The sequence below is a fragment of the Brassica napus genome, chromosome C2 (genome assembly GCF_020379485.1).
Source record: "Brassica napus cultivar Da-Ae chromosome C2, Da-Ae, whole genome shotgun sequence".
Classification (NCBI taxonomy): Eukaryota; Viridiplantae; Streptophyta; class Magnoliopsida; order Brassicales; family Brassicaceae; genus Brassica; species Brassica napus.
Window position 1 is genome coordinate 52,467,605 of NC_063445.1, and position 22,480 is coordinate 52,490,084.

The window sequence follows — 22,480 nt, forward strand, 5'->3', positions numbered from 1 at the left end:
GTGCTCATCAGCAAGAGTGCCCATCTCTTCAATGTAGAAGGCTTGCCCGAACACAGTTGGTTTCTTCATTTTCTCCTTGATGTCAAAGTGGAGAACATGCCCTTTACCCAAATGGAGATCAATCGTGCCCTCTTTCACCTTAACAATTGCTCCTGCTGTAGCTAAGAATGGCCTTCCAAGAATCAATGGGTCTTGAGCCTCCTCACCCATCTCAAGCACCACAAAATCTGTAGGTATCTCATACCTTCCAATCTTCACAGGTAGGTCCTCTAAGATGCCCACAGGGTACTTCACTGAACGATCAGCTAACACCAGAGAGAGTCTACACTTCTTGTACTGAGTGAATCCAAGCTTCTTTGCAACAGACAAAGGCATCACGCTGACACTAGCTCCCAAATCGCAGAGACATTTCTCAAATACCATAGGTCCAAGAGCACAAGGTAGTGTGAAGCATCCTGGATCCTCTAACTTCTCTGGAACATCAAGCCTCTGGATGATGGCACTGCACTCATGGGTAAGAATCATCATGCTTTCCATTTCCTTCTTCTTTGCAGCTACAACATCTTTCAGGAACTTGTTGTATTGAGGAATCAACATGAAAGCATCGATGATGGGCATTGCAACCTGAGCTTCACTCATTTGCTTCTCAAACAAAGCCTTGTACTTCTCTAGCAGCTGCCTCTTGAATCTACCAGGGAATGGTAGTTTGGGTTCATAGGGAGGAGGAACAAAAGAATTCTCACTTGCTGGAGCAAGAACTTCACCATCTTTCACTGTTTTCTTCTCTTCCCCACCTTTCCTTTACCTTTGGCTTCCACAATCTTCTCCAAGATTTCATCATTGATTTTCTCATCAACAATCACCACTTCATCATCTAAGTTGATGGCCACCTCCTCACCTAGTTTCTCAGCATCCCTGGTGAGGGTTGTAGGAGGTAACTGCTTACCACTCCTAAGGGTGATAGCTTTGGCCTCCTTGGGGTTTTGGTCAGATTTTCCAGGTAGAGATCCTTGCTGGCGAGTCTGGTGAGTGTTCATGGAAGCAAACTGATTCTCTAAATTCTTGACTGTAGAAGCAAGATGTGAGAACTTGTTGTTGAGCTCATTGTAGCTCCCATCAATCTTGGAATGAAGGTTCTTCAACTCATAACCAACATGCTTCTCACTTCTAGTCTGAGACTCCAAGATTTGTTTCAGCAGGGTGTCAGTGCTGCTCTCTTGAGGAGCAGAGGAACCAGATGAGGGGTTTTGCTGAGGTTGATAGCTGCCTTGCTGGTTGTTTCGAGGCGGATAACCACTCTGTTGGTTGTTGGGATAGGATTTCTGTTGGTAGTTGTTGTACTGAAAGTTGGGCTCTTTTTTGTACCAGCTACCATTGTTGTTGATGAAACACAGCTCTTCCTGACCTTCCAAACCCTCAACCTCATGGACAACAGGTGGTGTCTCTTGGCTTGGGTTACCAACAAAGTGCAGCTGCTCTTGTGTGGCTTTATCAGCAAGGAGGATGTCTATCTTATCCTGTAGAGCTTTCAACTCCTTCCTCGTCTGCTTATCATCTGTTCGACTGCCTCTGTCGTGGTCTCCACTGTAGACTGCATCACTCTTTACCATGTTGTCAACCAGCTCCTCTGCATCTTCCTCAGTTCTCCCCAAGAAGAACTCATTGCTAGTTGTATCCAGTCTGGCCCTGTACTTAGGAATAGCACCACGGTAGAATGTGCTCAGCAAGCTCTCCTTAGAGAAACCATGATGTGGGCATTGAGCTTGGTAGCCTTTGAATCTCTCCCAGGCTTCACTGAAGCCTTTCAAGTTCTTCTGTTGAAAGCTGGAAATCTCATTTCTCAGCTTAGCAGTTCTTGAAGTAGAGAAGAACTTCTCCAAGAATGCTCTCTTGCAATCATCCCAAGTGGTGATAGAGTCGCTGGGTAGAGACTTCTCCCACTGACGTGCCTTATCCCCCAAAGAGAAAGGGAATAGCTTGAGCTTTAAGGCATCTTCAGACACACCATTGGTTTTTGACAACCCACAGTAGCTGTCGAACTTGTCCAAGTGATCAAATGGGTCCTCTAGAGCCAAGCCATGATACTTGTTGTTCTCGATCACTTTGAGGAGTCCTGAATTGACCTCAAAGTTGTTGGCTACCACAACCGGTGCTCGAATTCCCAGTCTATGACCATGAATGTTGGGCCGGTCATAAGTACCAATGGGTCGAGCTGCCCGCGGTTGGTGTTCTGCCCCTTGCGGTTGATCTTCCATATCAATATCGAATCTCTGCAAGTGGGCTTGTTGTTCTTCTTCTCTTCTAGCTCTAGCACACTCCCTCTCGTAAGCTCTGATGTCTGCTACTATTGGAACAAGGTTTGATGGACCACTGCTCCTCAAGTTCATACACCTGAAAGTGAAAGGTAGGTGAAGAAGAAGAATCAGTAACAAAACAAAATTAAAATGACTTAGTCTCAAGCAAGTGACTAAATCTCAATGTTTAAATATACTCAGAATTTGGCAACGGCGCCAATTTGATGTTAGGAGTTTTCAAGCTCCTAAGACAAATGTTGTAGTATAGTGATTGTCGAACCAGTTCTGAGGGATATCAAAGCAATGAGAATGCAAGTACTCACTTAATCTAAGTGCAACCAATGATTTAGATGAGTTTTAAGCTATGACTAAAACTAAAAAGCAATAACAGAATGATACTTTCTTGACTAAGGAAAAGAGAACTCATGGGCATAGGGATTAGACCTTGGGTGATCAAGTTTCGAACTAAGGATGACAAATGATCAATCAAACTATCGACCTTAAGCCTAGACACAATTCTAAGCAAGCTCTATGTCTAGATGAATGCTCATTTGCTAACATATCTCAAACATCAAATGTCTTTGGTTGAATAATATGAAAGCAATCATTACTAACAAGTCTATTAGCTATTTTAGCACCTTTAACAACAAATGTCTTTGGCAAAGTATACTAAAAGCCTAGGAGAGTTGTCTCAGGCATTTCATCAAACACCTTTGGGTGGGAAATGTCTATTGATCAATTTTGAGTGGCCAACTCAGAAGATGCATTATGAATACTCTACTAGCAAGGAACAAGAATGATCTACACTAAAACATCCTAGAACTAACCTAATCACCCTTGATCTCCCTAACCCATGAATTCAAAAGGTGATTACTCACTAATCTCCATGATTCTTCTTAAACCCATATTGGATTTCAGATTAATCATGTAGAGAAAAATAGATAAGAAATCAACAATAACACAAGAACATAACAATCAAAATCCAAGACATGAACTTCTCAAGAGAGTTTTTTGTGTATTTCTCAATAGATCAAAAGATAATCTGCCTGGTGGCTACCAAAGATGTTTAAAACATAGGTTTTAGAAATGTAAAACGTGCATAATGAAATGACCAAAAGGGCCTTAAGTAAAATAGAAATCGACCCAACAATAGACGCGGAGCGACCTCGGCATGTCGCTCTGGCCTTCGGGAGCGACCTCAGTGGGTCGCTCTGAGAGGTCGCTCCGGGCTTCGCTTCGTGTCGTCTCGCCATAGAGATGCGAGCGACCTCGGGGTGTCGCTTTGGGAGGTCGCTCCGAGAGGGGTGTGAGATGCGAGCGACCTCGGTGCGTCGCTCTGGGCAAGTCGCTCTGGGCTTCCAACAGGATGAATATGGTGAGCGACTTCACGGGGTCGCTCCAGCTAGGTCGCTCTGAGAGGTGCTTTGGAGCGACCTCATGACGTCGCTGCGGAACCTCGCTCCCTTCCTCTGCTCGTCCAATGATCACCTTTTTCACCTCCTTTGAGCTCCAAATGCATCCAAATGTCCCCAAGAACTCCATGTGGCACTCCGACACCTGATAAAGACTCATGTATGCAAAATGTAACCTAAACATGGCTAACTCCTAGTCTATATGATCAAAATGCACATGGACGAATGGATAAGATAATGGAAATATGCAAGATAACAACTTTTTATTTAATGAATGATATCTAAAATTTTAAATTGATAATCAAAACTATTAATTAAAATTTAATTATTAAAAGTTTCACATAATTTTAAATATTGATAACATATTAAAATTAAACTTAAATATTGAAACAACTTAATACTTAAATATTAATCAATACAACATAATGAAACAACTTAATACTCCGGTAAATTACTTCCGGATCCACAAAGATTGTTAAAATATTGTTCAAACTTGCTGATTTTGTTGCTGATGACTGCGCTTTTGTAAAATTCTTGCTTTCTCTGCTTGGAAATCTTCACAGACATTTGGATATTCTATGGAATTTAAGTCACAAAATAAAATTTTGTTTTCTTCCTTCATCTCTTTTAAAGCAAAATTTTGTCTTTGAATCTTCAATTGATGTTGTATTTGTTCACTGACTTCTTTAGGTTCTCTAAGAAATGTTTATTTCCTTCTTCTAGTGTATTGGAAGAGAAGCTCCACCACCAGAAGTCCAAATACCAGATGATGAAGATAACCAATTCCAAGAGTTTCTAAGTTAATTCAGAAAAATCAAGAATAAGAAAACTCATTTTTTATTTCGGAATGTATTAATTGACCATTTATGGAAAAAATATAGTAATGATGATGTTTAGATAATGTCTATTTTGTTTTATTATTATTTTCTAACGTCATTTGTAATAAAATGTTTAATTTAAATAATATTGCAATTTTATGGGAAAAAAAATCAAAAGTTATAATAAATGGGTTAATTTGCAACATTTATAAGTTAAATGTGTTATTTATAAAATAAAAAAGAATCTTTTAAGAATATTTTTTATAAAAGAAAAAATATAGAAATACATTAGAGATGGTCTTAGACCAAATGACCCAACTATAATTTATTAACTAACCAAAAACACTTTCTTTCTCCTTCTTTCTTTTCGCATCTCTCTATTCTCTTACTACAAAACTATTTTTTTTTTTGACTATTTTACAAATAAGCCCTATTTTTGATTAGCGAAAAAAAAGTAACAAAATTATTCCGTAGTTGAAAACCAATACTTAGAGCATCATTAGTGGTAGGGATTCTTCCCATATAATCTAGAGAAATTCTCTATGATAGACCTAAAAAAGTTTTTATCACAAATATAGACCTCAAATATCAAAATGACAAAAATGTTTTTATCACAAATATAGACCTCAAATATCAAAATGACCAAAATGTTTTATTAAGAGATGTATTTTTGGGTTTATAATTTATAATTTAGGGTTTAGGGTTTATGATTTAAGGTTTAGGGTTTAGACTTAAGGGGTGGAGTTTTGGGGTATGATTTCAAATTTTAAAAACTAAAAAAATATTAAAATTTTCAAAATAAAAAAAAGTCTATTTTGGTCATTTGGTTTTTGAGGTCTATTTTTGTGACATAAACTTAAAAAAATATATTTAAGAGAATTACCCTATAATCTAACCATTAAAAATTAGTATAAGATAAATTTTTAATTAAATGTTAAAATCAAATAGAATTTAACGAATAGAATGAAAATAAATGGAAGGAAAAGCTCTTCTAGATTTTTAAAAGTCTCCTTACCAAGAAGTGTTCTTCATTCTCTCTTTACTATTCATTTATTGTCATAACTTTTATGTTGAGAAACGCACTAAGGTACCATTGCTGCGTAGGCCTTATGTGTATTGTTGGCACTCACAATATTAAATTTTAAAATCAAATAGAATTTAACCAATAGAATGAAAATAAATGGAAGGAAAAGCTCTTCTAGATTTTTAAAAGTCTCCTTATTCTTGTTCTTCATTCTCTCTCTTTACTATTCATTTATTGTCATTACTTTTATGTTGAGAAACACATTAAGGTACCATTACTGCGCATGGCCTCACAATATAAAAGCCCACGAGTCAATATGAAAAGTAGTGAACGACATGGGCTTCTTGCTATTGTTGTAATTGTGCAACGATTTAGCTAACGATAGTGTTAGCCACAAACATAGCCACGGCAAGGCCATTTATCATCTATTTGTGCAATCAGATCAAAATTATGTTAACACAGAGGTGATAGAATATATTCGAAGTTGCCACTGAAAAGCCTGTGGCAATCCGTGGCCAGATTCACAATATTCGAACTAGCTATTCTGCTATGAATTTTCGGTAGACATATAGCCATTATCTTTTTCAATGGCATATGTATTTAGATTAAACTGTGGGATAGTTCTGTGATCATTCTAGACAAAGTGTTTCATTGTCAGTTTATAGATGTGAATTTCTAGGATAGTGCCAAGGATATGCTAATACTAACTCCACCCAGTCATTGCACTACAATATCTTTCTTACAAAATTATCAAAACACCAAACTTGATAATAGCCCTGTTCGTTTTATAACCGCCACGTCTTGCGGCAGCGTCCAAAAATTCAGCCTTTTATCACGGCAATACAAACCACCGGTGAGATATCGCTGACTTATTTTCAATCGCAGCGGCAACTAACAAGAAGGATAAAGGACGCTGAAATTATCTGCGACACAAGCGTCTCTTTTTTTGTGTCTCCGGCAATTCAGTAGCGTCTACCGCAACTTTTGATTTTGTTATTTTGGTCTCCGTAGTAGTACATTTTCTTTGCCGCTGTCGCTAAACTCTGCGGTTATGAAACGAACATGACTAATATATTTGGAATAGGTAGCATGTTCTCACTCACTACACACCTCCTTAGCCCTCAGACACTTTGTAGCTGCATATCATGACCACAAATAACTCCTTAAACAACACACACTAAGCAGTTTATAAACGACAAGACACAAAGTAACTCACAGATAATTAACAGTAACACAACTAGAAACGCCAAAACACCATATCATCAAGACGCTCGTTGGTCGGACTATTCCCACCGTGCACCAGCAGCCCTTCCTCACCATCCTTAACCGCAACCGCAAACGCGCACCACCCACGTGGACTCGGCTTCTTCCCTTCCTCAGTACCATCCACAACCTTCTCCCAAACCAACGTCTCCGTATCAAGCCTATAAACCTCTCCAGACAACTTCCCAGCTCCCATATGCATCAGCTCATGCGGCTCCTCCTCACCACCATATACCACAATCTGTTTCCCCGAACGAACCGCCGGAAAAACACTTCTCGCCGGCGGTACATCCCCGGTGGTCTCCACGGCTGTCCATTGACCACTACCCAAATCAAAGCAATGAATATCACCCAATTCATTACCGTCAAACCCAAACAAAACCCAAACTTTCCCTTCCACAACCACAAGCCCTGGTCCTCCTCTCCCTTTACAAGCTTCACCACCCGCCGGATACTCAACCCACTTCCGACCAACCACGTCGTAGCCATGCAACGTGTTTACACGTCCTTTGGCTGTAACACCACCAAAGACGTAAACGTTACGATCATCACAGGCCATGGAGTGGTAGCTACGACCGGGAAGCCCTTCCTCAACGGGAGACAGCAACTCCCACTTGTTTGTGAGAGTGTCGTAAGAGTAAAGGCCGTTGTATCTGCGAGTGTCGTCGCGGCCACCGTAGACGTAGATCGTGGTGCCGAGAGGGACCATTAAGACACCGAAACAGGGGAAAGGAGCGTCCCCTGTTGCGGGGGCTATAGACCATTCTTGAGTTTGGAGATCGAAGACGTAGAGATCGTTGTCGATGTGGATCGTTGGTTTAAGCTCCCCGCCAAAGCAGTACACTTTGTCGCCCACGACCGTGAGTGCATGTGAGCTTCTTGGTCCAGGACCTGATCCTTTCTGACCCACCTGGTTAACAATATCAAGATTGAAACTTTATTGATCTTACGATCGTATACAGAGTATCAAAGAAGCAATATGATTTTTTTACCTTGACCCATTTGTTCTCAGCCACAGGACTCATACTGCAAATTTAGTTCAAGATGTATAAAAGAAGTGTTGTGTCTATTGTTATTGGTGTTGTGTGTACTTAACTTTTATATATATAGGCAAATGCGGTATCAGTTATCACATCACCACAAGTTAAAATTCAAAGATTTCGTAAGACACGTTCCTTTGTTGCCAAATAATATGGAGATACGTTACCATTTATAACACTAATTCTTTTTTTATTGTAACAAGGAAAAGAAAATTTGATTACGCAAGTGCAATGCTGGAATGCATTTTCATTGATTGAAGGGAAAAGGCAATGCATGGTATTTTTGTGTAGAAAATATTTGATTAGAATTTATCAACTATTTCTATTTTACTGTCATAATCATAGAAATATTTTTCTGACCCAAAAGGACAAAACAATAGACATATATAATTATATTTTCATTGTTAATCATTCATGTATGTCATAGTACCTCCAGATAAGAACCAACGAAGATATCACAATTTTTTTGTGATAAAAAATGTCAAACGATTGTTTCAGTATTTAAGTCTTGCCCATACATGATCTCTGATTGCTTATTCACGAATTCTTAAAAGAGATGCACATTGAGTAATTAGATGAAAATAATATATGATAGCCAGATGGTGGCATGGCTTCACTTTGGTCAGGTTCACATGCCATTTTTTTACGGAAACAAATAGAGAACAAAAGCTGAAGGTAAAAGAAAAAAAAAGAACAAGAAGGATGAGTTTTGAGATGACCGTGGACAGTATTACTAGAATCTGGTTGATAATTCAGGCTACGCCCGGGCCAAAATTCCCGGTTTCACACTTCTACTATAGTATCTTCTAATTAATAAGCCATACTTTTGCTGGTATGTCCGTGAGCTACCTCTCGAACGCTTAGGGCTTCTAGTCTTATTCATGACATCGATTAAATATTGTTTCTTTAATATTCAGTTTAGAGTGCTGGTGACTTGGGTTCCAAGGATGGAATGTTAACACTAAAACCAGTGCCGTGACAGCCTTTTCAGGGGACTGAAGCAATTTTCAAAAACATGATTTTCTATATAATTTTTATAATTATTATAATATAATTTAAATGATATTAAAAATATCAAAACAGAAAATTGAAATAAAGTATAAAACAAAAATGACAACATTTATAGATTCAAAATTGCTTTTTTCTTATAGATAATATCAATATATGAGCTTTTTTTTCTTTCTCAAAAATTCAGAAAAATAAAATTACGAGTGTTTATATAATAAAACTAAACAAGCATCAGACTTAGAATATGTTAGAAGAACAATAAGATTTTGTGAAATACATTTGAAAACAAAAATAATTAGGATCTTTAGAACTCGAATAAATAAAATTAAGACAAAATATTATTTCTTTTTATTGACAAATAGTCTATAACAAGAATTTGGATTTTGAGCTAAGTACAAAATATAAATATTCTTGAACCGTTAGGCTGAGAATATTTTTTGAGATTTGGGCCCTAAGTTTTATGAATTACTAGGGTAAACCCGCTCTACGGACGTGCATTGTGAATAAACTAATTGAATAAATTATTTTAAAATTTTTAATTTATTTTAACTAAAAATAGCATTAAGTTCATAATTGTTTACAACAATTTTATTTATGTATTTTACTATTCATTTTAGAAAATTTAAAGACACATTCAACATATAATCCCACAATTATATGTTTTTTTTTTCTTATTTTTGACACATTTTAACAAAATAATTACTTTTATCCTATTTAACATGTACACTATATATTAATCTTAGATCTCGAAGTTTGTAAGAAACAATCCAATAATACATGATGCAACTTGTGCTTTAGCATGGATTTGTTAGATGGATTTGTTAGCCGAAGCTGATTTATAAATTGAAGCTGGTTTAAATTAAAAATAGTTGAAGTTTGGTTTAAGTTAAAAATGGTTTACAAACGCGCAACTTCATTTGCCTTTGGAGGAAGGGCCAATGGTGCCTTAGCACTCAACTCATGCTCTTTGAAGTCTGGACGGCATGACGAAGTTATGCACTCGCAGGAGGAATTCTGCTCTTATACTTCATTAGTTGTGCTGGCTAAGACTGGGATTTTGCTTGCACTGACTGGGGTGGAAAAATTGTATGCAGAGTTTCCACGATTGTGGAGTTTTTTTCTGATAGATTTTGTTGGATAAAGATCATCTCCTGCCTTTGACTCCTCTGCCTACAATTCTTGATTCGTTTCCGTCTCTGTCTTTGGCTCCAACTTTGTCTGAGAGGATTACTTGGGAGGCATGACAGATTTTCTTCTCAACAGATAAAACAGGCTAACAATAAAAATTTGAGCAGACAATACGTACATATCTGAAATGTCAATCTCTCTCTACTTATACAAAGTTCAAGAAATCAAGAAAGACGTGACTTTGAACAAAGCTATAGGTTAAAGAGGAATGAATGTTTTTAAAAACTATACATCAAATAAGAGTTTAGGCATCGGCCTTCTCATGCCTTTGATTATACACAATTGAACAGAACTTACATGGGCTAAAGAGTAGGTCCTGGAAGTGGATAACTGCGACAAAATATTCGCGCCACGGTGAACGACTTGTAGTGGGAGGAGAAATTAAACTACGAAAGCTTGAGATGGAAAGTGTAGCTCTTCCCAACAATGTTTTGGAGAAAGTGAAGGAGAGCATCTCATGTGGGGTTGCTCACCTTGTCCCTATAACAATTAACAAACCAACAATCAAATTCCACAGTGCCTCACGTAAGTAATACTATAGTTGATGATTAAGTTATGGTATTGATACATACCATGCGGTTAGCAACCTCTGCAGCATGCCAGCATGGACGTTAGTCTGCTTCGTCATAGCTGCCTCGAATGTAACAAACATAGCTGACTCTTCTCCAGCGGATAGCAGCATCTCTAACCTCGATTGAATGACAACCAAAGTGATTAGTACAATGATTCAAGTGTTCATTGTATATCAGGAGGTTAAAGATATGTGCTTTAGTGTCTTACCTTACAACCCAACATCATTTTTGTGAAAACATGATAATGACAAAACACGATCGAAAGAATGACATACTTGCGACTTCCACCAGTAAGAAGATCACTTGGCTGAAATATATCATCTTCAAGTGTCACAGTTGGAGTTTGAATGTTCCTATTAAAACCAACCTGCCGAACAATAATGTGAGCAACAAATCAAAGAATGAAACATCTAAATAAAAAAGAGAGGTCTGCCATCGAAATATAGGTATCTAATAGTAGAGATGATAATAAGGAAAACATATTGGGTCAGAAAAAATGAACATATAGCCCAACAAAGCGAGATTTTGGAGAAAAATAAAACAACTCATATGAGAACTCTCCCTCTGCTAGACATCATGGTCAGAGAGGCCTGACAGTTGCATAATATTGTATCATTTATAGGAACTAAACTCTTCTAGGGCCATTCCTTAATCTAAAGAGGGAAATCATCATTTGGAATTTTGACATATATTGTATTTTTCACTCTGATAATCAAGGAGAAGGTTGATTTAAGAGACTACATAACAAAGACGCAGCTGAAAATACATTTCAAGTAAGAACACACATACTCTAATGTCTCTACAACATCCTCGACGAACACAGAGTTAGAACACACATACTCTGTTGTTTAGGAAATACTTACTTCCTTTGCCACATCAGTCGTTTTGCAAACAAATGTTGATCCAAATACAAATTCCATGGCATTCCGCAAAGAATTAGAGAATGTCGAAATTAATGGTCATGGACTAATGGTTTCTGTCTGTCCGTAAATTTTCTTTTCTGAAACTAAAATCATAATTAACCCCAGTCTCTTAACTCGGATTCTTAGCTTCGGCCAAGAGACGGTTCTTATCTTTTCTTAGATTTTAACTAAGAAAAGTTAAGAACCGTCTCTTAAATAAAAGATATAAGAACCGTCTCTTAGTCTAAAAGTGTAAAATAAAAAAAAGTCAAATCATGAGTTAAGAACCCGGCTAAGAAACCGGGGTTAATGATGCTCTAACAATCAGTAGATAAACAGTTCTTGAACGTGACAATTATTTTCTGCATTGATTAATATATTAATTATCAGAAATTTAATAGGCTGATGGATGATGCAAATGTAACAGGTTCTGGAATTTTGAGCAGGCAACCAAAGCACCTTTATAAGAGCATCATTAACTCAAAACCCTACTTTAGATTTCTTAATAATTTTTAAATATTAAATGTCACTTAAGAGACCCAGTTAAGAGTCATCAACATTTTTGTGCTCCAATAGGAGTCTCTTATTTAGAGGTTCTTAAAAAAAAAATTAAGATGCATCAAGCTCACAACTATGACAAGGTTGTTCAAGACTGCAACCATTTGCGTAGTAAGTTTCTTTGTCAGTGTTACAACAACAAAAAGAACAAGAGTTTCCAGGTACTGAGTTTTGAGGAAAGTTAAATACAAACCCAAATAAGAAAGAAGAAAAAAACGGTCACTATATGTACACGGGTGGAAACAGATCTCGTGTTCAGTCTTTGTCTTTTCTTTTATTTTCAACGGGATGATGAAGCGAGAGACCAAAAGTTGAAGAGAAAAGAAGGGAGAGCAGCAAACCAGCTAATGAAGGCTAATGCTGTTGATGTTTCAAACTGAACACAATGGTTTGCCGAGCAGCTGTTCAGATCGTTGTCTATCAGAACCGTTATCCCTGCCGTTGCAAACGCCGCTGCAAAAGTCATCGTCGATGTCACCTGCCAAAAAAGGAGATTTGCTTATTTATCTATCCATTCATACAAGTTTTTTTATAAAAATGAGAGGCTAACTGATTCATAAATTGGTTGGTCTCACCCCATCACCAATTGCAAACAAGCTAACGAGTCGACGGTTCTGTAGGGAACGTTTGACCAAAATGGCATAGACATCAACTGTGGCTAGTGCAAGACTCCACAAGCTCTGCAAGCCAGTGGCTGCAACTAGATAGCTGATGATATACAGTCCAATAAAAAACAGTAATAAGCCATCTTTATAAACAATCACAAAACCTTGCTTTACTCATACAAATATAACTAAATATATTCACCGACCATGTGAAATGGATTCATTATGGCCAAAGCTTAATGCTAATACAAACATTCATAATAATAAGACTTCCTAACAACGTTACTAACATCACAAAGACAGCTCATCTAGTTTATAACCATATGATATAAACAAAGGAAAAAGGTAGATACAATAGCTACCTCACATAAGTGGACACACGAATTAAAATCAAGCATACACTTTCTTTGAGTACTTTGCTTGTTCAGAGAGAGAGGTTCTTACAACATTTAGCCAAACTGGCTAGTAATAAAATTGTAAAAAAGAAAGACACCAGTGGGCATCATAAGTAAATCCCATACAACTGTGGGAATGTGAATTCAAAGAAATTCAAAGATAGTCGTGAGACTATGGGACACCAGTAGGCATCATAACTCTGTCAAGTAGACTGGGAAGCGCCACTAGTGAATTCGAAAGATCGATACCAAACTTAAAAAGAAGAATCTGAAACCAATTACCATCAACAGGGCCTGCACATTGATGACGGGCACCAAAGAAACTAAAGCCTGCGTACAGGACAAGGCAATAAACTACCGTTGCGAGAGAAACTAAGTTACCCACCAAATAACTGCATTGACCAACAAAATCTAACTCAAACCACACAACAATCCTTTGAAATATCATATTATGCCTAAGCTGTATGATCCAAAGAGAAGACAATCTCAAAGAAGCAAGAAATCCCCAAACGCACAAACTCCTCTTTGGCAAGGGCCAAAACGAAATACCAAGAGCATTAATGTTATTATTACATAGAAGCCAACAAATCAGTAGACCAATATTCCTGAATCACAGCTAATCTAAAAACTCCAATTCCCAGAACCAAAGTTGGTCACTTTATTCTCAGCAACCTAACAATGGAGACTAACCGATTTGAAAACAAAGAGGTACAACCCACGAATTGGAATAGAAGTAGAGAGAGTCGAAGACTTACTCATCCTCAAACATGAGACGTCTCTGAACATCATCCATTCCAGCATCTGCCATTGCTGTACTGGAGAAAGCTCGAAAAGTCGGTAACTTTCTATCTGAAAGGGGAACGGAAACGGATCGGAGCGATGAGAGAGGCATGTGGTTGATCGCTGAGACGCTGCTCGAGTTCGCCGAAGTTCAACCAGGAAATCGAAGCCACTGCCGAGAGATCAAATTATTGGAGAGGAGAGGAGATTGAAGGATAAAAACAGAAAGTGCCAGTTCCGCGTTACCCTTCCCCACCTTAAAATCAACAGAAAATCAGGAAAGAACAAAGAAAAAAAAGTTGAATTTGACAGTAAAATAAAAAGATGCACATACCAAGTTGACAGCGGCTTGCTGCACTCTAGGTGGGACTAAAAGTGAGACTGAATTTTGTTACGCCCAGTTTCTGATTCTCTCTTTGAAATACCATTGACATACTTTATCTTTTGGTTTTGACACCTTGACATACTTTCTGCTGTCAGTGTACTTTGGGCTTAGCTTTTGATTTTATCTTGACAAAATTTCCCCTGGGTGAAAAGAGAAGGTTGAGACTAAAAATACACCAGTTTCCTTCGCTTGAAAACAGTCACTACATTCTCCATTTTTGTAATTAATATGTGTCACATGAGCTTTTATCACGACCATTAGATTTTTGGGAAAACTGTTTTGTACAGCAAAAAAATAGTAACTATATCCCTTTAGACTAATCTATATTTTGTGTCATATTTTCTTATAATACCTTTTAATATTTATGAAAATAATTTTAATAAATAGTTTTACAAACAAAAAAAATTTGGAAAAATAGTAACATTTGTTAAAATACCTATATGAACTTAATGGTATATTTTCCAGTTATAAAAAAGTTAAAATTATAAATTTCATATTATATTCTAAAAAAAATAGAAATGACATTCTACGAAGTAGAAAACGAAATCTACTTTTTTCATTGAATCTACAATGTTTAGAATACGTGATCTACGTAAATAGGAGTATTCTACATATTTGTAGAATACACATTCTGCGTTTAACCTACCATTCTAAAATTCTTAGAAATCAAAATCTACACATTAATCTAATTCTAAAACATGTAGAAACCGACTTCTACAGATTTACTATAAATCTAAAACATGTAGAAATCAAATTCTAAACATTACTATAATTCTAAAAAACTGTAGAAACTGATTTCTACATATTAGTTGTATTCTACGGATAAGAAATCAGTTCCTAAAAATATGGAAACAAAATATTTGAGAATATTCACTTTTATATTTTAAAAAAAAATCGATTTAAAAAAAAAACGAAAAAGGAACAAAAAAAACGACAAATCGATTTGAGAATATTCACTTTCATCACAGAGAAAAATATCCTATTTTTAGAAATTCAAATTCAAAGGGGTGTTACTGGTTGTTGTCGATGGAACATTCTTGAAGAGGCGTGTCCTATTTTTAGAAATTCAAATTCCTATTTTTAGAAATTCAAATATTTGAGAATATTTGAGAATATTCACTTTCATCCCAGAGAAATCGAGTTTAAAGAGTTGAAATCATGCTTGGTCGGTTCAAATCAAGTGGGAATCAATCCGGATATAATCATACAAAACCAAAAAAATCGATTTGGGATTCTTTCCTCGGCACGGGATCGATCGATCTATTCTTACAGATCGGTCGATCTGTGTAAATCGACCTTCGCCGATCGAGTGAAATGGACCAGGTCGATCAGTATATATTTCACGTTTTTTTTTGTTCTGAATAATGATCGGGATCGATCGATCCACTATAACTTGTAAAGTGGGATCGATCGATCCCCCATGTCGAACTCAATATATATCTTTTTTTAAAAATTACAATTTTAAGGGCATTACTGCCATTTTGGAAAAAATTAGTCTAATAGGACATAAAATAGTATAAATTAGTCTAAAGGGACATGGTTACCATTTTTTTGCTCTAAAAAAACTGATTTCCCTAGATTTTTTAATTTTAAGATTGATCCGATGGCTGGTGTTTAAGCCATGGTCAAAGTAGTTGTGGTTGAGTTGTGTGCGGCCGACAGTTGTGGTTATGAACTTTGATGTAGTGAAAAGTGTGGTTATGGACACATGATTGTCGTGGTTAATGAAATTAGTTGACAGAAGCGTAGACAATGGTTGACAACTGATAGTTGGTGGTTTAGTTGTTTTTGGTTGAGTTGTGTGCGTGGTTATGGACGCGCTGTCGTGGTTAGTAAAATTAATTGACAGGAGCTTAGACAATGGTGTTGGTACGCCCAAAATTTGTGGTCATGATAGTTGTGGTTTAGTTGTGTGTTGGAGTAGATGTTCAATCGTCTCCTCGGAAACCTGTGGATGTGGGCAGGAATTCGATAGTCTTTGTGGATGTGGTCGAAAATTACAAATAAAGCTATTCTCCTTGAAACAAAAAAACAAACAATCCAAGAGATAGAGACAGATTCCATCCTAATTATTTGTAAATGAGTACTAGAAAGACAAAACAATAAAGAGTTCTGTTTTTTCAAAGACGGAAGCGTTAACAGTGTCTTGATTAAGAACATCGATTTGAGAATAAAGAGCTTTAATGGTTTCTTCCATCAGCTTCTCAAAGCTTGCCAGAGCTTCTTGTAGCTTGGTCTCCACCTTCTTCCTTTCTGCTTTACAATGGCGGTTTGTTCGTCGAACGCTTTTACCTCTGTCGAACGCTTCACGCTGGCGAGCTTCTCCTCGATCTTACTGTCTCTCTTGTCCAGTCCACGGAGTTTCCAAGCAGCGAGTAATAGATTTTGTTGTCGATAGAGAAGGAAGACACAAATCGTGGATTATGGTTTGTAAAACTATTTTCAGATTCTACACTTTGCTGTCGACTGATGAAGAATGAATATATACATAGTCACTCAGGATTTCTTAGTTTCTAGATAGAAGAGCAAAAAGTAAAGTAAAAAAATACTATTGGATATAATTAAAAAAGGGACAATTAGGTGAATATTCAAATTTTGAGTGGAAATTGGTAAAATGTGCATATTTTAAATTAATTTGCGATCCATGTTATCGACATTGGTAAAAAGACATGAGTAGCCTCTAGTTGAAGTTGTGAACTATTTGACTTACCCAGTTGCCAGTTATTTTGTCTTCTTCTAGCAAGCCACATATTTCGACAATGACATGTAGAGACAAAACAATTATGCAAGTACAAAAACTCGTTATATCATGTAAGTCATATTTGTATATATCTGCCTCACTCTCAACCAGAGAGATTGAGAAATTAACCAATGAAGTTCAAGCAAACAAGGTAAACAGTTAAACAATCTCAAACCATGAAATTGATTAAAATTCTATAAATATTGAAAAGCCTAGTTTTTTGCTCATCTTTTGGTTGTAATTAGTTATTCTATTTAAGAGCGGTAAGTTTTGATGTTAAAAACGAAAAACAATGAAGCTTATATGAAGAAAATTAATGTTGTCTTCGATGGAAAGTTGCAGAAGCTGATAAATACTTAAAAGGAAGAAGATGATTTAATTACAAAAGAGCCACTCATTTAAGAACATGATGTGTATCTGGTTATTAACAAGTGTTACAAGATATTGTTTTACAATACCGATATACGGCAACTAAACCGGATAACAAGTGTTGAGATATAATTTGATGATATTACATGACTTGCATAAATGTGATGTCATTTGAAAGAATATGAATATCAGCAACATATTAATATATTCGGCATCAACAAATAATAAACTCTAAACCCTAAACACTGAACCCTAGACTCTAGAATTAACACTAAACCCAAGGATTAATTCGGAATCTAAGGGTTAACCCTAAACCCAAGGGTTAATCCTAAACCCAAGGGTTAACCTTAAACACAATGGTTATCTCTAAATACTAGGGTTTAACACTAAACCATGAATCCAATGGTTAACACTAAACCCAAAGGTTAACAAAAAAACCCAAGAATTAGCACTAAACCTAAGGTTTAATATTAAACCCAAGGGTTAACACGAAACCCAAGGGTTAACACTAAACTCTAAATTAAAGGGTTAACCTTGGAGTTTAAGGTTTAGGATTAACCCTTGAGTTTAGTGTTAACCCTAGACTTTAAATTTTAGTGTTAACCCTAGAGTTTATGATTAACCCTAGAGTTTAGGGTTTAGTTTTTAGGGTTAAGTTTTTAGGGTTTAGAGTTTTGATGCTGGCATTAACAACGTGATTTTTTTTCTGCTAATTAATAACATTTTCTGATTTTTTCATAAATAGAAGATGACGTGGCTATTTTTTATTGGTTATAAATTTAGAGCTCACCCTAGGGTTAACACTAAACCCTAAAAATTGGGATTAACCTTAAATCATGAACACTAAATCCACAATCTATACACTAAACCCAATGATTAACACTAAACCCTAAATCCAAGGGTCAATCCAAGTATAGTAACGCCAAGTCATCTCTATTTTTTTGTAAAACTCTAATTTGATGTACCGGGTATTCGTCAACTAATTTTTTTACAATACCGGATATACATCTACTAAACCGGATAACAAATGTTGAGATGTAATTTGATGATATTACATGATTTGCATAAGTGTGAGGTCATTTGAAAGATTATGAATAAGTCAACAACATACTGATATATTCAGCATCAACAAATAATAATGTGTTGAATATGTATTATAACTGGATAAGACAAAAGTAATCTAGATTATGACAATAATATCTAGAACATGCTTTATGTATTGTAATGTGAATGCGTATTAAAACCGCATTCAAAGTTCAGGGTATAAATATAAAAGATGGAGTATATGTACTCGTGATTCCAAACGGTACACAGTTAAACCAGATAAAACTTGCTGGTTAATAGATCAGCCAAGCTAAACATTTTAGAAATGACTTTATGACCACGACTGAGTCTTCTGGATCCAAACTCGTTAAAATGTTTCCAAGATCCTCAAGCTTCTTTGTCTTGTGGTGCTAGTCATAATCATCAACAACCTCGTATCATTCTTGAAAATTCAGACAAAAGCAGCAAAACTTAAGATTATATGAAAAGCAGCAAAACTTAAGATTATATGAAAAGCAACAAGAACAAGAAAAATACATAAAAGACCGAAAGTTCTTGTTGAAGCTACCATACTCTTTAAAGAGCTGTTCCAAATGAGGCTTACAATATAAGACACTTTCCATTGATGCATATTTTTTTCAGCTAAAAAGTCTAGGTGAAACACTAATCAAACAGAGAGAATGCAAAATCCAAAACCGATAACCAAAAAAGAAGAAACCAAATTAACCTTAAATATTTTTTCAAGCAGGAGAAACATATCTCACAACTAAACGTTGACAACGCCATAGCAGCTCCAGCTCCATCGATTATCACATCAATTAAACCACATAGATATGAATAATTAATTTTGGGCTGCTATACTTTGTTGGAGTAAAAAATTGCTGTATTAAAAAGAAGAAGAAAAAGCAAAAAATATAGATAGAGAGAGGTTGCTCCCAGACACTATTGTCGAGAAAAACCTGTAACCACTGGTCTATTACCTGTTGCGTGGTACATTTTCCTGACAACTTTCTCTCTTTCGGCAAAAAGCTCATGCAAACTGATCTTCGAAGTTCAAATTTCTACCTTTCTGAGCTTTATCCAATAAACAATATCTTGCTTCTGTCTTTAACACGCCGGGTTCTTCCCCCGACCCGGGTCGGAGGGACTGCCGCCGTCGCCGGAATCTTCCTCCACGACGAAGATGACTGATCTGAAGCTCTCTAATCCCAAACAACAGAGTTTGGAGAGAAAGTGTTGATAACAAATCTTTCAGTGGTGGCCTGAGGATACACCAGGGTCTCCTGGTTCCTATCATTCGCTAGTTTCTAACTCCAGCGTTTTAAAGTTCACCAAGATTTACACTCTCTCGTCTTCCCATACAAAACAGAGCAAGCTCCATAATTTAAAGGGAATCCTTTAAACGGTTTATCAGACTCTTTGATAGTACCTTCTAGAACAAGTTACCAACTGAAGATTTGTGTCCTCTGTAACCGAAGATGGCTCACAGAAGATTATCATCGGCAGAAAAAGGAAAGGGCATCGATATGGAACCCCATCAGCCCCTCCGTACAGCTCGAGTCAAAGCGCCAATCCCAGACAACGCAGATCTAATCCGCAAACACTCACTAACTCTCATCGGCCGGGTAACAAATAAATCAGTACAAAAGGTATGGTCGGTGATACCTTTCTTCACTGAACACTGGAAAACGAAATTCAAACCAGTAGGCTCGGACCTAGGCAATGGGCTCTTCCAGTTCCAGTTCGAACTCGAGGCGGATCTTTTATCAGTCTTAGAGCAACGACCGTACAATTACGCAAGATGGATGATCATTCTCCAGCGTTGGGAACCTACAGTCTCCCCCTCATTCCCGTCTCTAATACCATTCTGGATCAAGGTCCATGGCCTCCCGGTACATCTCTGGACTGAAGCTACAATCAAATGCATTGGAGAGGATATTGGAATCTATGAAAAAGCTGACATTTCAGCTCTGTCAGCAAGAATGCGTGTGCACATTAACGGCCTCCTCCCGCTGATAACATCATCGGTGGTAGAATACCCAAATGGAGACGAAGTGGTCACTACATTGATCTATGAACGACTGGATAAGCATTGCACCAAATGTTTTAGACTAGACCATGAGCTCAAAGAATGCCTTGTGGCCAGAGCAGAGGCAAAAGCTCAAAAAGCACAACAGATAGAGGAGCCTACTAGAATGAGTGCTAGCTCAGTTCATGAAGAAGCATCCACGAGGCATAGGACTGTTTCCTCAACTAAGAAAAACAGAGGCCTAAATGGTCAAGCGCCCACCAATGAAGTCTTCGAATTCTCTGCCTCACCAAAGGATAACATTCGTGACAGAAGAGCTTATAGGGAAAGACAACTCATACCGTAGGCCATACAAGTCTCAAACCATAAGTTGGAATGAACGCAGCAACCAGCGGCGATCCCACCATGCTAGAGAGTACTCCAGACAGGACTTTGAGCGATCAGCCCGCCCTCCCCGAGATCATGCAAAACACCGAAACCTGCCAAGTCCTCCGGGTAGAAGCTACTACCGCAAAATCCCCAAGAAACCTGTCGAGACATGAATCACGGCGTCTACTGCTTCAAAATCCACTCATGAGAATACTGTAGGGGGGAATCCTCCTCTGTATCTCCAAACCCCAATCCCACAAGAAGCTTTCCAAGAAGCAATGGGAGAACTGCGAAACGTCATGATCCAATATACCAAAACTGCTGATCCGACAGAAAGTGAAGCTCGAAAAGAAAGAATGAGACAAGCTGAGGAACAGGGCGAGATGGAAGAGACGGCTATCCAAATGGTCAGAGCCTCCTTAGCTCCAACTATCGACTCGATGCAAAGGGAACAAACCACCCTCTCTCCTGAGCGAATCCCAGCCTCCCAAAGACTTGGAAGTAAGGGACAACTACAAAGCTCCAAATCTGGTAAAGGAATAGAAGGCTCAGGCTCTTCACCTCAAGATAGGATCCCGGCCTCACTCCGCCTTGGACCTCCAACCGAGCCCCTTCTGATTCTCCAAGACGAAGAAGACTTTCTTCAGGACCCACTGATAAACGAGCGCATTCCAGTAACGATGAGACTGGGACCTTCTCACTCTCCAACTGAGAATGTACCAGTTTATGCCCCCAATATTGTGAAACGAAAACCAGGACGCCCACCGGGAGCAGGGAAGAACCAAAAGAAACAAATCCCACCAATGGCTCCAGTACCAAAAAGGAGGAGAGTTCCTCACGCCAAGCCTTCTCCAGTTCGCAAGAAGACAACTAAAAGAGCTGAGAATGCTACAACTGCGAGAACAAAGGCTGGACCGTCTCATGGCGGAGAACATGGCTCATCTATAAGTTCAGAAAACCGCCCTATATGCAACATGATCCCAGCTGCTGCCAGGAAGAGGATGGATTTTCGAATCCACTCCACTCCCAGCCCTTAAAAATTACGAGCTGGAACTGTCAGGGGTTAGGGAATCCCCGGACAGTTCGACATCTAAAGGAGATGAACCGCGAATTCTCACCGGACATTATGTTTCTAATGGAAACCAAAAATCCCGATAGCTTCGTCATCAAGAAAACGGAGCAACTGAAGTACGACAACAGATACCTGGTTTCACCAGTAGGGCATGGGGCAGGAGGCCTAATTCTCTTATGGAAGCAAGAAATTAATCTCCAAATACTGAGTGCATCGCCTAATTGTATTGACACTTGTGTTACCTATGAAGGAAAAGTCTTTTATGCCTCATTTGTGTATGGAGATACTAATAAACCAAAGCGAAGAGAACTTTGGGATCAACTGATCTCTCTAAACTACTCCCGTGAATCTCCATGGTTTGTGACTGGCGATTTCAACGACCTAATCAATAATATTGAAAAGGAGGGGGGTCCAGAGCGAACTGAAGCTTCATTCACTGATCTCCGAACCTTCTACTCGGACGGTGATCTGTTTGATCTACCACATACCGGAGATTTCCTTTCATGGCGTGGAAAGAGAGAAGACTACCTCGTAAGATGTCGACTGGATAGAGCCGCAGCCAACAGCGACTGGGCAGAGTTGTACCCGACCGCATGCTCCCAATATCTGGCCT

At 37.8% G+C, this 22,480-nt stretch overlaps 2 protein-coding genes and 1 non-coding gene across 5 annotated transcripts; 1 reads left to right on the forward strand and 2 right to left on the reverse strand.

The window, feature by feature from the left end:
• Positions 1-1,740: 1,740 nt before the first annotated feature.
• On the forward strand, positions 1,741-1,847 carry LOC125582610. The gene has a single exon (XR_007320067.1). It is a non-coding gene; the product is annotated as a small nucleolar RNA R71 (small nucleolar RNA).
• Positions 1,848-6,180: 4,333 nt separating this feature from the next.
• Positions 6,181-7,999, reverse strand: LOC111203366 (nitrile-specifier protein 5). 2 transcript variants are annotated; one of them, XM_048747013.1, is made up of 3 exons: positions 7,804-7,999; positions 6,765-7,721; positions 6,181-6,684 (listed from the first exon to the last, which is right to left on the reverse strand). In XM_048747013.1, exons 1-2 carry the CDS (start codon positions 7,834-7,836, stop codon positions 6,786-6,788), a joined length of 969 nt encoding a protein of 322 aa, XP_048602970.1. In that variant the 5' UTR covers positions 7,837-7,999; the 3' UTR covers positions 6,181-6,684; positions 6,765-6,785. The 2 variants fall into 2 exon arrangements, with proteins under 2 accessions (XP_048602970.1, XP_022552859.2); XM_022697138.2 differs by having other exon boundaries at positions 6,598-7,721.
• A 4,154-nt stretch (positions 8,000-12,153) lies between these two features.
• LOC106429024 (CASP-like protein 5A2) lies at positions 12,154-14,433 on the reverse strand. Of its 2 annotated transcripts, XM_048747014.1 has the most exons (4): positions 14,194-14,431; positions 13,835-14,115; positions 12,655-12,787; positions 12,154-12,557 (listed from the first exon to the last, which is right to left on the reverse strand). In XM_048747014.1, exons 2-4 carry the CDS (start codon positions 13,969-13,971, stop codon positions 12,360-12,362), a joined length of 468 nt encoding a protein of 155 aa, XP_048602971.1. In that variant the 5' UTR covers positions 13,972-14,115; positions 14,194-14,431; the 3' UTR covers positions 12,154-12,359. The 2 variants fall into 2 exon arrangements, 1 of the variants encoding a protein (XP_048602971.1); XR_007319111.1 differs by lacking the exons at positions 12,154-12,557; positions 12,655-12,787 and adding an exon at positions 13,069-13,471 and having other exon boundaries at positions 14,194-14,433.
• Positions 14,434-22,480: the final 8,047 nt, after the last annotated feature.

What these genes read in the sequence shown, in the direction of transcription:
- LOC111203366 (XM_048747013.1), bottom strand. Translation starts at nt 7,836, where the DNA reads ATGAGTCCTGTGGCTGAGAACAAATGGGTCAAG. An exon ending in CTGAGAACAAATGGGTCAAG is followed by an intron (nt 7,722 to 7,803) that starts GTAAAAAAATCA and finishes ATTGTTAACCAG; the next exon opens with GTGGGTCAGAAAGGATCAGG.
- LOC106429024 (XM_048747014.1), bottom strand. Translation starts at nt 13,971, where the DNA reads ATGCCTCTCTCATCGCTCCGATCCGTTTCCGTTCCCCTTTCAGATAGA. An exon ending in CGTCTCATGTTTGAGGATGA is followed by an intron (nt 12,788 to 13,834) that starts GTAAGTCTTCGA and finishes GTATATCATCAG; the next exon opens with CTATCTAGTTGCAGCCACTG. An exon ending in TGTTTGCAATTGGTGATGGG is followed by an intron (nt 12,558 to 12,654) that starts GTGAGACCAACC and finishes CTTTTTTGGCAG; the next exon opens with GTGACATCGACGATGACTTT.